General features: G+C 34.4%; 1 protein-coding gene and 1 non-coding gene across 3 annotated transcripts; both read left to right on the top strand.

The window, feature by feature from the left end:
- Positions 1–10,425: 10,425 nt before the first annotated feature.
- LOC113288857 (WEB family protein At1g75720-like) lies at positions 10,426–12,814 on the top strand. 2 transcript variants are annotated; one of them, XM_026537987.1, is made up of 2 exons: positions 10,426–10,730; positions 11,910–12,814. In XM_026537987.1, exons 1-2 carry the CDS (start codon positions 10,575–10,577, stop codon positions 12,462–12,464), a joined length of 711 nt encoding a protein of 236 aa, XP_026393772.1. In that variant the 5' UTR covers positions 10,426–10,574; the 3' UTR covers positions 12,465–12,814. The 2 variants fall into 2 exon arrangements, with proteins under 2 accessions (XP_026393772.1, XP_026393771.1); XM_026537986.1 differs by having other exon boundaries at positions 11,904–12,814.
- A 48-nt stretch (positions 12,815–12,862) lies between these two features.
- On the top strand, positions 12,863–12,934 carry TRNAK-UUU. Its single transcript has one exon. It is a non-coding gene; the product is annotated as a tRNA-Lys (tRNA).
- The last annotated feature ends 2,562 nt before the right edge of the window (positions 12,935–15,496 follow it).

Raw genomic sequence — 15,496 nt, 5'->3', positions numbered from 1 at the left:
TCAATCAGATTGTAGTCGTACGATAGAAGATGCAAGATCAGATCACACAACTACGATAAAAGTAGTATCGGTTTGTCTTTACAATCCCAATGAAGTCTTTAAGTCGTTAACCTGGTTTTAGAAGAAGAAAACCAAAGGTTAAAGAAGAAACGACTCTAGCACGCAAACTAGTATCACACGTGAGGTGTGGGGATTAGTTTTGCATAGTTGCTAGATGTCCCCTTATAGTATTTCAAATCATGGTTTCGCCTTGGTCACAAAGCAAACAATATCCACCGTTAGATGAAAACCTGATTTAGATTCAAGCTAATATTTCTCAACCGTTAGATCAAAAACTTAGCTTGTCATACATAAATGAAATGCACGCTTCTAGGTTTGTTAACCGTACCCAAACGTGTACATTGTTGGTTCAACAATAGTTAACCAAAAGGTTAGCCATATGAGCATTTCATACCAACCATATTCTTCTTTACCATAACTAGTTCAAGTGACTCAAATGAACTAGTTAGAGAGTTTTTCAATTACAAGAAAATCTTATGTACTACACAAGATACAATTGAAGCAAAGATGATTTGATTCACTTGAATCGATTCATGAACTTTATAGCCACGGTTTGCAATTTGCATTCCTTGGTCTTTATAAGTTTCAGTTCAGAAATCATCTTCAGATATATAACCTTTTTAAGTTTGCACACTAGGTTCGCGGACTTAAGAAACCGGGCTGAGTTTACAAACTCCAGTACAAAATCTTGGCAAAGACTTTCCGCCGGTTCGCGGACTGGGTTCGCGGACTGGTACTCATGCACAAGTTTGTAAACTCCAGCATAGTTTCTCGGGATGAGAAGTTCGGCAGTTCATGGACTTGGCAACAAGCCATTCTTCCGGTTTCTCTTGATCAACAAAGTTAGGAAACTTTGGTTCAAGGGATATCACTTAGGCACATATGTGTTTCCACAACAATACTTATGTCCATCATTGGTTATGTAATCTAAACTCTCATTCCAACCATTGAAACATTCTTTGAGGACGTTATACAATTGTTACACCATTTCTCGTCAAAGCAATTTTCAAAGTGATTGAAACATATCATGACTTTCGTCACTAGGTAAAGATAAACATGGTCGAAGCGAAACGCTTACCAACACATATTTCGAGATATAGATAGGCGAGGTATACTCGGATCGAAATACCAGATGTGTATAATCTAAGTCTATATATAGCATACGAATTTTTGTCTCAAGAAGTAGGAGATAGAGTAGATAGACTTTTGAGTGACAGATAAGTTCAAGTCTTCACATACCTTTTTGTCGAGAAGTTCCAGCGGTTCCTTGAGTAGTTCTTCTTCTTGTATGATGAATCGCCATGAAGTCCTTGAGATCAACTACACTTTCTATCCTAGTCCGAGACTTAGCTATAGTAGACTAGAAATCAAGACTTATAGTTTTGATCACTAACATTGACAAACATGCTTGAGATAGCAACACATGCGAGTTCGACCGAGAAATGCTCTAACAATATTATCTATAATACACCATTTTATAATGTATCGTAATGTGATTTCTTAATTGCAACTCAATATGGTCGAAGTAACAGAATTTGTGGTGCAAAATTTACCATAGCCGAAGATGGATGCACTTCAAGGAATTATATCGTTTTTACTCTTTATCTTATCAATGGTGCACATTAACAAGTACACTCCTTTTGCTAAAACATATTTGATGGATTTAATGAAGAAACAATGAACTTCATAAATCGTGATGCACAAGGGTTGGCAACTTGTTTTTGTGTGATTAACAAATATATGCTATAATTTGTGCCTTTAACCACGTGACTCAATCGAGTAAGAATGATTGGTGAAGCTAATAAGAGTATGATAGTCAGATCGCTTGGGGAATGACAAAGACTCCACGAAAAATCTTTTTGTTTCTTAAGTTGTTTTCGCATCCTTATGGTGTTACACAAATAGAATCAACTCAATGCTCCTCCACCAGTTGCAACTCAATGAAGGCGAATATTTAAGATGTTTTAGATTTAGTTTTAGCCCTTAATTATATCTGTAGTTTCCTAATTTTTAACTTTACTGAATTAAATGTAAGTTTTAGTCAAATATAACCGATAACTTTAAAATATAAGTCTAATTTGCGAATTTATTTTTTAAGTCTAGTTTCGAATTAATTAACAATACTGCGGCATTTTACAAGATATAAACTTGGACAATAAAAACTTAAATAAATACATCGATGAAAATCCTGGACAATCTTTGGATTCCTGTTTATCTTCATTTGACGTAGCTTCCAATGGATGCGCTATTGAGGAGATTTTTCTTGGTTTTGTGACTAGTACTATGGTTAACTTTCAAAAAAAAATTCATTTTAGCTGCAGATCTGACTTGGTTAACATCCAAAACTTGAAGACTTCTTTGCTTTTTTACATTCTCTATTTCTTTATGACTATTACATATCTTGTTAATAGCAGCTTGAAGTACATGACTCCGGAAAAATCAAGTTGGGCAGTAATTCTGCCATTGAGGAAAAAAATATGGAAATGAAAGGTTTTAACAAAAGTTGTGTAAAATTTATAAAAGTTTTAAACGTATAAATGAAATTTGAAATTCACAGATTTATAATCGGTACTGAAAAAATTTTGTTGGAGATATAATCTTTACCGAGCGGTGGACACTCTACCGTCATCCACGTGAACTTTTTCCCATGCAGTAGAATCTCTATCACTCAGGTCATTTCGATAGTAGCTCGTTGAGTTTGCTAGGGAACCTGTCATGATTATACAAAAGAAAGAAAAAATATTATCCCGTACGAACCGGCCTTAATATGCTTAAGAGAAGCGATAGTGAGGTGGGTAAAGGGGCAAAGTTGCTCATTTCCGCCCCAATGGGATGCTCATATGGATAAATAGGACTGGCAGATCCCCTTCTAGGCAGAACCGTCCGGTTTCAACTTGAGCCGATCAATGCAGGTTTGTCCATTCTCTAATATTTCTCCGAGATATAATATTTTTATATTTTCAAAGCTTAAATTAGTTAACTATTAGTTTTAAGTCATGTTTTAATTTAAGAAAATGATTATATTACCTTATATACAAAACATGTCTGGCTAGTTGCATCTGTAATTCGTTTACCAATGCGTAAAAGATTAGTTAAATGGAAAGGAATCCACCTTAACCAAACAGGAAGATTCATCTTAGTTAACCATGTTCTTAATTCCATTCCAACTTATATAATGAACTCTTTTCTTGTTTCTGACACCACCATCAAAACAATAGAAGGGTCTCAAAGAGATTTATGGTGGGGTAAGAGTTCTTATGGAGGCAATTATCTAAGAGGGCAGGAAAGAGTTTGCACCCATTAGTCATAAGGAGGTATGGGATTTCGTAAACTTAAACACATGAATGTCTCTCTTCCAACAAAAACTACTTGGAATCTCATTCATTCATCAAATTTTGGGCAAACATACTAAAGTGTAAATACTTTAGTAATTGTCATCCCCTTCACTATAAAAAAAACTAGTCACCCATCTTAGGTATGGAATAACATCTGTACAGGGATAGATGTTATTGAAAAACACTTTATTTGGGAGGTTAGAAATGACCATAAGATCAGTGCTTTTAATGATAATTGGATCTGCAATGCATCTTCACCTTTATGCATTTCTCATCCTAATACCAACTATTTTGTAGCTCAGTTTATTGATCACAACAAACATAGTTGGAATGAAAACCTGGTAGGGTCTTTTTTCAGTAGTGATAACTGGTAGAAAATTATGAGAACTAGAATTCCATTTACAGGCCAAGATAGACTAATCTGGCCATATACTAGAAATGGTTCGGCATCTGTTAAGTCTGTGTATAGGGCTATCACCAGTAATCCTAATAATACTACTTCTGTCAATAATCTTACTATTCTTATAAGAAGCTATGGAGTTCTCCAGTTTTACATAAGGTCCAGATCTTAATATGGAAATGTTTTGAAGATATCCTTCCATTTAAATTTAGGCTTGCATTCTATCGTCCTAACCAGAAGGTTACTGCAGCATGTGTAATGACACTCTGCATGAATCTGCAGAGCATATCATTCTCCACTGTTGGTTTTTTAGGTCTGTTTGGGCTTCAGTTGCTTACGGAAACTTAATCCTTTCTGATTCTGAGACAAACATATCTACCTCCGATTGGATTAGGAAATGGTTATCTGGTAATTACAGTTCAAAAAAAACTTGTTATATATTTACAATGACTTGGTGTATTTAGAAGGAGAGATGTTGTAATGTCTTTCAAGAAAAACAGGTTAATCACGTAAGTTTATCAAGATTTTCCTGTAGATTAGCAAATGAAGTTCTGGATGCTTTATCAACTCAAGATACTAATAGTCAATAACAACATGTTGTTCTCACTGATAGGATGTTTGATGTATTGGAAAACATTCCTGAGGATTCAATGGTAGTACATGTCGATGCCTCATTTGATCTAAACACTCACACTTCTGGTATTGGTATAATCTTGACAGACACAGAGGGTAACTACAAGAGATGCAAAACCATCTCAGGTCTAGCAAGTGATGCAGAGGAGGCGGAAAGCATGGCAGATTTGAAAGCTGTCAAATGGCTCAAGGTGCTGAATTATTCAAGGATTACTATCAAAGGAGATGCCAAAAATGTTATTTCCTACTTAAATAAAAGTTCTAACCAGATTAGCTGGTCTAGTTACTCTATTTTAGATGATTGTTTATTTTTTATGAACTTATTTTCTTTCTAAAACTTTGTTTATTTTGGTAGAGAACTTAATGGCTTAGCATATAAAGCAGCCAAATATAGTAGGAAGAATGTTGTAACATGTGAATGAGGCAGCTCACCTCCTCATTTCATCTTTTAACTATGTACTACAATTCTTCTTAATATATTTTTCACAAAATTGGTTTATTAACCCTTGAATTTAAATTCCTGGGTCTAAAAGACAAGTAAAATAAGATATTGTTTAAATACCCATGACTATTTAAGATAGTTGTCTAATATCCTAAGCTGGATATTTCACCCAATATAACATAAATAACTTTTCATGATAGACTAAAACACCCTTCGTAATTAGGAAGTAGAGTTTTCCAGTGAGGTGATTCCTCTAATCCACTACACACTCTAACTTTAACACAACACCGACATCCGATAAATCGATCTGAAAAAAGTTATTATGATATTTCCACGTACAAACACGTCCCTAACAATGAAAAAAGAATAAGGTGGCATGAGTACTTCCCATTGAGCCTCAAGCCCAAGATGTAAGCTACTGCCATATGCATATGTAGCCGACCTTGCTAATGCAATTTCAAATAAAAATACTACGCGACAATACAAAAAAGTACGCATCATTTCATGATCAGTTAGAGAACACATCTAAAAACATACTCTTATCAGTGATTAGAAACAAGTATTTAAGAGACACACACAAATTCTTTAACCAAAAATATGTATACTAATACATTACTACAACAACAAGTCTTATCGTGATTACAAGAAACCTAAATTGGTGGTATCCCGGGACCTAGACCCCGCTTCTTGTACCTGGTAATATAACACCTGAACTAGTAAAAATCGGATACACAGAGACCAACCTGTTAGACCATTGTTCGGTTGAACCCACCAGCATTGGTATGTCAAGTTAGTTGTCAATTTTAGTTTCCAAAATGTATTCTTGATTTAGTTTACTAAAGACAGTTCCGGACTAGATTAGGTCTAAGAAGATCTATTCTTAAAGGATGAAGACTGAAGATTACAAGAAGACATCAACAAGGACTTCATCAACAAAGGTATGTGGTGATTGATTTCATTTGGATTCTTGTTCAATTCTACCTTTATAATCTATCGAAACAAATGCTCACTCTATGGAACAATTCCTATGACGGTTAATGTACATTTATGTATACATACTCGAGGTTATTTGAACCACGACTTTTGTGACAATAACCTTTATTCCTGGAAAGGTTCTCATATTATATTGAATGAGCTTACGAATTCAACGAGCCAAGAATCACTCAATTCCGAGTCATAAAGATGAAGTTATGAGTGATTTATTAAAGTAATAGTTACAAGTGTTGCTGTAACTGTTACAGTTCGTTAGTAGGAAACAATCTATGCACTGTTTGTAACGGTTCACGGACTTGGGCCCAATTACGTGACTAGAAGTATTTTTTAGTCAAATTGTTTCCTTATCTAGGCAAGTTGGCTATTAATCTAAACATATTTGATTACCATATTAAAGTGTTTGTGATTCCTTCCTAAGTTAAAATGTGATTTATTCACATAAATACAATATTTGCTAATTAATTATTTAATTAATTATTTTGGCAAGAGTTGTAACTTAGAAAAGACTCCCAAAATTAGGAGAGTCTTGAAAAAGGGAAATAGCTTTACGTATCTTCCAAGTTACCTTTCACTATAAATAAAGAGTTCGTGAATGCTACACGTTTTCATCCCCTTTGGAAAATTGGTGTAAGCTCATATGATTTTTTTCCATGTCTTCTGTTCTTCGTGAACAAGAGTGAGATAAAAGTCTTTGTATTGGGGATCACAAAGCCGAGTTGGATTTAATCTTCATGATTGATCATACAACTTGTAATCTAGGTTTTTCACCTCTTGTCTATTCTAAGGTTTTCTCTTCTCATATAAAACCATTCAAGAGTTGTTGATCACAAACCCTATGTTTTGATAGATTTCAGTTTCCGATCATATACCAACACTTGTTAGTCGAAATCGGAAGCTAGAAAGAAAACTTTGATTAAGGTATCTCGTAAAAATCCTTAAGAAGTTTTAAACAAGATATCTCTAGATTTATTCTAGTTGTTCTTGTTGTATAATTATTAGGGTTTTCTTAACTTGGAAATTGATCTTTGGAATCACCCAAGTTCACTTACGAAAATCAGGTTCACGGACTCCTTGTGTGTACGTATACTGATTGTAAGTTAAAATCCTAATCTACAAGTTTGTTTCGATATTGCTTTTACCTAGTAATTGTTTTTCTCAAAACAAACACAAGATTTCCAAAACATTGATTTACATCTAAAGGGAAATCAAGTCGGTGTTTTGTGCAAACAAAATTCAAATCGTATCAATCATGTTGGTGTATCTTCTAAAGAGAGCCTTGAGTTCTGCTAGAAGATTTACTAGAAGAATTCCTAAAGACAATCAGCGTTGTGCTAGGAGTTTTATTGAGTGCTTGAATACATCTGAAGCATGTATTACATCTAGTCCGAATAGGTAGTAGGAAATAGGTGTAACAGCGTATAATCAGTGTGTGTTTATTCTGGACTAGGTCCCGGGGTTTTTCTGCTTTTGCGGTTTCCTCGTTAACAAAATCTCTGGTGTCTGTGTTATTTTTTTTCCGCGTTGTATTTGTTTATATAATTGAAATATCACAGGTTGTACGTAAATTCAATCAATTGTGAATACGACCTTTGGGTTGTTGATTAAATTGATTGACACTTGGATATTGATTTTTTATACCGTCAAAGTTATTTCTTATGTTCAATCGGGCTCGCAAATTCCTATTTGTTTGATTGCGGATTGAATCGAGAAATTGAGATATAACTATTTGATATACTTTTCTTAAGATTGAGTCTGACTGTCTAGTTGATTCTCTTGAAAGTATATTGGAGTTAGTCCATACAAATTGCCAAACAATTATTGGGTGTGGTTGTTAGACCCCCGCTACTTCATAACCAACACTAGAGACGCCATAAATATTAGAAAGATATGTCACTCTTCAAACTTACGTTTTTCTTTGAAATATGACTTCTTTGGTGTCAAGGCATCCACTACACAAACCAAAATCATCATAATGTAAAAGCCATTACACTAACCAAGATTTTTGAAATTGTCATAACATAAAGCAGTACCTGTATATATCATTCAAATAAATAATGTCAGACAGATAAAATAACAAGATTTGCTTAACTTTGCAAGTGCATTTTGTTAACAAAAATTTCCGTTTTAACTTACATTTCAGAGTCACTTGACAGGAAAACTGTGTTGGAGTCAAAGGCCTGACTTATAAGGGCACCAATCCATGATCCCCAAGTTCCATTTCCCAACCTTAAATGCCCATGTTCTCTATAAACATTACATTTTGCATTAATATAGGTATAGATGGCACCTATCAAGCCAATGCGTACGTACTATGAAGTTCTCATATAAGGGAACCACTTCTTAACTGAGTTTGCATTTAATCAATGAGCAAATGCATACAAACTATAAAGCTCAATCATGTACTCAAAGTGCCTCTATAGAGGGCTTGTACAATATTTAGTTCTCATATAAGGGAAACACATCTTAGCCGAGTTTTCATTTTCCTCATTGATCCAAGCATAGAGAACACCTTGAAATACAGTATCGATGGTGCTGCTAAGAGAACACCTCTAAAATAGGATGAAACTGATTTTGTTCCTAGCTTAAACTTGGATGAATACCAATTTGACTGAATCTAAAACAGGATGAAATCATTTTCATCCTGATTAAAGATGGATGAAATCATTTTCAACCAAATCTTAAACACGAAGATACCAGTTTCATCCTAGCTTAAATGATGATACCAGTTTCATACTAGTTTAACATGAATGAAAACAAAATCATCCAGGATGATACTGGTTTCATATCAGTTTAAACATGGATAACAATTATAAAACACGATGCTACCAATTTCATCTAAAACTCGAACGGTACCAGTTTCATACTACTTTAAACATAGTTAAAAACAAATTCAACCGAATCTAAAACAGGATGATACCAGTTTCATCCCAAGAAAGAAAAAATACTAGAATGATACTGGTGTTAATGTTGATGATGCTCTCAGTATTTGTGGTGGTAGAGAAAGATAGTGGTGTTGATTAGTTGTTGGTGTTGGTGGTTGTTACCGTCGGTGATGGTGGGGGTATTGTACGTAGTTATAGTTTTGTATCGTTATAGTTGATGGTGGTGGTGGTGATTGTAGCTAATCGTGTAGAGAAAGATGAGATCGAAATGATGGAGAACATAAGATGTCGACGACGATAGAGGTGGTGTTGACGGGTTTTGGAGATGACGAGAAACCAGAAAATATAAAGAAAAGAAAAACCAAAAAATTATTGTCAAGTTCAAATTAATTTACTTTTTGTTCATTTGATCCAGACGAAATTTTACTCGTCTATTACGACCTGAATTTGAAGATTTATGGGCATTTGACCCATTTTTTCTATATTTTTTTACTTAGCAAAAATAAAATAAAAAAAATCTAATTTGCTCCTTCACATGACACGGTAAATAAGCAAACTAACGTTATTCCACTGGCTTTGCTATGCTCTGTGCTACTCTAATGTGGCTTTAAACCTAAGGTTCCGCAATCACCAAACACCACCAACGCCAATACAACAAGTAAACAACACTAGGATAGTGAAAGGCAACTTAAATGCTTATAAAAAACATCCTTTGGATTTAGGCATTTTAAATCCCGCATTAAGGTTTCCCAGAAAAGGAATAACGCAACCGAAATAGACTATTCAACTGTTCTAACTTCTAACACTTGAATTTGTCGACATTGACCAAGCAACTTCTTCCACTTCCTCATAATCACACTTTGATTTGATTTAAATATCATCATGTTTTTTTAAGGCGCACTAATAACTAACTAGTGAGTAGTGAATAACATCCCCAATAGGTAAACAATATAACAATCTCTTGTATTTTGTCTCACTCATTGCACCAAACCAACTATAGCTCCCATTTGATGTGTACACTTCGCCAAGTTGTGTGTAGACAGTAGACCCATAGCTTCCTTTCGTTGGCCCCAACTTTTAACTCTGTCGCTGTATACTTTGTACTGATGATGATCATTCCTTAATCATACGAAATGTTTAATACTGTAATATGTATTTGACCACAGTGTTACTATGTCAGTGAGTAACACAACTACATTTTGTAACAAAGAACGGTAAGACTCTAACTAGGAGGTCAGCTGCTACCACTTATCAAGTGGCTCTCAAATCCTACATTTATATTATTTTCATAAAATTATTTTTCGATTAACTGTTTGGCCTTTACCTTGGATCCTGGTTTCCCTCCTGGCTGGATATAACATTATTTGTATTTCTCATCTTTAAATGGATTTGTTTTGCTTTGTAGTATTTATTCATGTAGAGAGTAAGCGAACCAATTTCGATACAAGTCAATTTAGTGAATTAGGTGACTAGTCTCGTTCCTTTAACCGTTTGTTTAATAAATACTTCCTATTAAATCTCCACCCTCGGATGAGTGAAGGCGGAATCTCCACCGACCGATCTTAACGAATTCAAGTGAAGTGGACGCGAAGAAAAGAAGCCAACTTCTGCCAACCCCATCTTGATCTTCTTTAATATCTAAACTCCTCTTTTCATTTAAACAACTTAACAAATCTCTCCCTTTCAATCCTGTTCTCTCTTTCTTATGTAGCTTCTCCCTATATATATACACTTTTGTCCAAAACATATTTAGGAAATCAAGACAAGTATCGATCATCATCGATCACCAGAGTGCGTATTTGCCAATAGCTATAACAGAGCTATTAGCAATGGATTCTAGTAGTGATGAAGGAACAACGGTGATGATGAGGAGACCACGATCAGAGATTGACACCAGCGCTCCATTCCGATCAGTCAAAGAGGCTGTTATGTTATTTGGTGAGAGAGTTTTAGTTGGTGAAGTCTATGCCAACAAACTCAAAGAGGTTTGTATATCTAAGTTGTCAACCTTTATAGCAATGTTTTGAAATATTGTACTAATTCTGAAATTGAATGCGGCTGATGTTTTGAAAAATTAATGATATCCAAGTGTTGGAATGTCTTTCGATGGATATCCAGTTAGTTGTCTGATCATATTTGGATATGTACATAGAAATCAATTAATAATTATTATAGCTAACATTTCTACTAATATAGTTAGTCCATGTAATTGAATTTCAATAGGATTAGATTACTGCACAAAACATTATGAAACCAATGCAAGACAGCAAGAGCATTACAAATTAGTAGTTCAGTACATACTTCATATCCCAAGTATAGATATTGCATACTTGGCCATTTTTACTAACATGTCACGTACTTTTAGTTTGTTACTTTGATTTAACGGAAAATGGGTCATTTGGCCAAAAATTTTAAAAACATGGTTCAAATGGACGAGTAAAAATTAGTATGGGTGAAATGGACAAAAAAAATAGTAAGGATGAAACTGGATTCATCGCGGCTTAAACTTAAAAAATAGCAAGGATGAAACCGGATGCATCCTGATATAAATTAAAAATAAGAAAAAATATTTGAAAATGGGTAGGATAAAACTGATCCTGGCTATTTTTATATTTTTGTCCATTTGAACAGTATCTTTTTAATTTTTGTCCATTTAAACAATATCAAAATGTACAAGTCTTCTTTACCCAGAAATTATTGATTTTGGTCTTTTTAACCAATTTTGTGTTGATTTAATTAGACCCTTCGTATAATTAATCTATTCATACTTAGCTGATTGAATGAGAGAATTTGTTAATAACCAAAAAAAAAAAATATAACGTCGCTTCTAGTTGAGTACATTCCTATGGTTGAGCTATCCTTACTCCACAATCCCTAGTGGCTAGTAAAAGCTGCAGACTTTGTTATTTTTTACGTGTAGTCTATTCGCCCTTCACACCTTTCGGCTTTATCTTCTTTTTATTATTCTTTTGTTTAAGTGGGTAGGAATCAAAATGCCATAATCGCTTTGCCCTGCCTTGGAATTTAAATTCCAAAATTAACATCATTGAAAATTATGCACCATTTCATCCAGACTACATTGCAGGAGTGCAATTTTGGTGCACATGGTTAGCGTGCAATATTGATGATGGCTAATGTTTGGGCTTTGTTGTTATTAGTTACAGGGTGCAGCTGCAACAATTCACAGTGACAGCATTAATCATGGCCCGTCTAAGCTTGGGACCGTAACCGCTGAGCTAGAAGAGACAAAGCAGAACCTCCAAAAAGCAAGAGAAGAGGGAATGTTAATGGCAAATAGTCTTAATTCGCTACAACAAGAACTGGAACAAACAAAAAAAGAACTTCAAAAATTGAAAGTAAGAGAAAATGATTTCATTGAGAAACAATGGATAGAATCTGAGGATATCAAAGATATAAGGTTCATCGATATTAAGCCAACAACAAATGTCGAAGTCGAAAAAACACGAAGAATTAATGTTGAAGAACAAGATGACGAGGAGTTTGAGCTGCAAAAGAAGAGATATGTAAAGTTTGCCAGTCCTCCGTCATTGACTAGAGTCATAAGCAGTCCTGGTGAAGCTGGTGATGTACTAAAGAGAAGCCCGTCTTTGCAAAAGAAAAAGAAGAAGCCACTAATCCCATTAATTGGTGGAATGTTTTCTAAAAAGAAAACAAATCATCAACAAGCTGTCTATCCAAAGAGTACAAAAGCTGTCTGATTCCATCTTGGATTTGTTTGTACGTTTGTTTTGCGAGCAACTCTACATATGAATTGAGGATTTCACAAACAAATAAGGGCCTCCTCGCAGACATGGCATTTCGTTGATCTTGAACCGTTCAGTGGTTTAGTAAAACGTATGCTATGCAGTTGATGAATTTTCAAAAAACTTTTTTATTGTTTTGAACTTTTGATATAGTTCATTGTAATTCTTGAAATAAACTATTAGGAGAGATATGCAAGTGAAAATGTAATTTTACATGTTGGTTCCTTGGCCTCCAATATCGTTTATATAAGACTCTACTTAGCCCTCACTGTTATAAAGCTAATGAAAAATTACTTATTCACTTATACATTTGAATATCAATTGAAGTCAAAAAATGATGCACCAAAACAGTAGCCGACTTAGCTCAGTGGTAGAGCGCGTGACTTTTAATCCCGTGGTCAAGGGTTCGATCCCCTTAGTCGGCGTGCCTTTTAGATACAAAAGGCTTTTTGTTTAATCTGAGTACAAGTTATTAAATTTAGTTGGCAACCGTGACAACAAATTTTTGTTCTAGAAAAACAAGTAGGTGAATGGGTATTCTTTAAAGTTTTTATTTCCAGCAGATTAGTAAATTGAAAGATGTTACTATGCAAGAGTTACATACAACTCTGGATGGATGGGATTTGAATTTCAGTAGGATTTTGAATGATCATGAAGTGGATGATGTCTATCGATTGCTTTCTTTACTTCCAGAAATTAATCCTGAAAATGGAGATGACCTAAGAAAATGGAGGTTTGGAGATACATTTTTTGTTGGAGGTTTTACAAGGCATTGGAATACGATAGTTTGATCTCTTTTTCCCATAAGAGTCTTTGGAACCCTAAGATACCGCATAAAGTTGTGTTTTTTATATAGGGTTTTTGTTACAGTGCTGCGCCAACTCTAGATAAGTCGAAGAATATGATTTTGGTGAATGGTTGTCTGCTACGCAAGAAACATGCTGAAGCTAATCGTCATTTGTTTCTGCTCTGTAAAAATACCTGGTCAATATGGTTATATTTTCTGAATGGGTATAAAAATGTTTCTACTATGTGGGAGTGCAATTTTTCAGAAAAACTATGTGGGAGTGCAATCGAAATAATGGCAAACACTTATCCAGGAAAAGTAGATTATGGGATTTAATATCCTTTATCATCTGTTGGACTGAGAGAAATAATAGACATTTCAACGGTAAATACAAAGATTTTGATGAGATAATCGATAGCATCGGGATTCTCATGTTCAACTGGTCAGTGTGCTCGGATTTATTTGATGGTTTCTTACTCAGTTTAGTACTAAGCAATTGATATGTTGTTCTCTACTATAATTGAGCTTTGTACCCGCTTCTTTAACAGTCGCAACACCCCTTTTGTGGTGCAACTGTTTTTCTTCAATTTAATTGTTATTTTTGAGTCAATTTTCCTTTTTTACGGAAAGCGTATTCCCTTGAAACAGTTTTTTGGGGAGACAAAGAAAAGCTTTCCTGAAATTAAGTGAAAAATAGAATTAAGATCACATTTTTATAAATGGGTCTACAATTTCATGAAATTAGATTTATTAAAATAAGGAGAAAACATGTTATTTCCATGAAAAAATGGATAATTAAATGAAATTAGATGACTGTCAAATGATGGTTAAAAGATCATATTAATCTCATCAAGAACTGCTCATCTTATTGAAATCAACAGTAAGGTTTCCTCCTTGAAATCGATTAAATTTCAAGTTTTTACGAAGAGAGTCAATCATGTGGATCACAATATCACAAAGTTTTCGTTACAACACAGTATTCGAGACTGGTGGAAATCTTCTCAACCGTCAACTGCATTTTCCCGCTATTAGCTTCTGATCGTCCGTATGTGTTTTGTCTTTCTCTCTTGTTCCTGTGTTTTTTTTTGTTTTGTTTTGTTTTGTTTTCCTTTTGATGCTCTTCTGTTTCCTATATTGAGATGCATACTACCAATACCAAATAAATTTTAACTTTAACGATGTTGTATTGATTACAAAAGCACACCAAAAATTCATTACTACTCAGACTACCACCCTTCCACATTTTTTCAACATATGCTTATGGTATATAATTTGTTTTCTGATTAATGAGGTGTAAATTTAAGTTTAACTTGATGTAATGTTATACTAGAAGAACATGTACGGGATGCACTTGTTTCCATCTTGAATTCTTTTATAAACACAAATTATAATCTTTTTTTTGCTTAATAACGAAAATTTAATGTTTTTTTCTGAATATATATTTTAAAAAAATCCAATTTGTATTTTAAAATATACGAGGATGTTAAGTATTTTGATCTATTATGATCTTTGTAAACATGTATATACATTTTTGTCCTCAAATGCAACCATAATGGTATCTGTCTAATTGGAGGTTATACTGGTATCAGAATTATGCCAAAAAAAATCTTTATATTGTTATAGTATAAGATATTAAACAAAAATTAAAGGGGAAGATTCATATGGTATATCTCACGTTATCTCATAAATTCAGTGCCATTTTTCTTTTATAAATTTCAGATAACAACTTATATGAAGATAGTTTTTTGTGACAGACAGGAAAATCACGCATAGCGCGCCAGGGCGCGCAGGCTATAAATTCCCCGATAATGCTACTATCCGAGCCTTAAAGCAAGGAAAATGCACGTCCATTTTCCCTTGCAAGCATGCTCGTGAAGCATGATGAAGCTAAACTTAGCTTCCACACCGTTCCAACTTACCTTTGTTCTATGAAGGGTTTAAAAGCTTGAAGGCTATGTCCGATGTACCCTACATACATCACTGGCTTCCGAGTCTTTTCCAGGCATAAGGCATGCCTTGAACTTATGTATAGGCCATTGCATGCCTATTTCCATCTCTCTTACCTAGCATAGGCATTTATGAGAGCGTGCACTTGTATTTCTCGTGCCAAGGTTGCATCAGTTAGGCTCATGTCGTGCTTTCCTTAGTCTTATGCAAGCTCCGCTAACTTGCATATTAATGTAGCTTACTTTCTTGGCCA

This window comes from Papaver somniferum, chromosome 6, assembly GCF_003573695.1.
Source record: "Papaver somniferum cultivar HN1 chromosome 6, ASM357369v1, whole genome shotgun sequence".
NCBI lineage: Eukaryota > Viridiplantae > Streptophyta > Magnoliopsida > Ranunculales > Papaveraceae > Papaver > Papaver somniferum.
Note: the sequence above shows the minus strand (reverse complement) of the source record. Positions and strands in the feature narration are given on the sequence as shown.

Bases quoted from the DNA above. Each gene is read 5' to 3' on its own strand.
- LOC113288857 (XM_026537986.1), top strand. From the start codon at position 10,575: ATGGATTCTAGTAGTGATGAAGGAACAACGGTGATGATGAGGAGACCA. The intron at 10,731-11,903 runs GTTTGTATATCT...TGTTGTTATTAG, and splicing joins ATGCCAACAAACTCAAAGAG to TTACAGGGTGCAGCTGCAAC.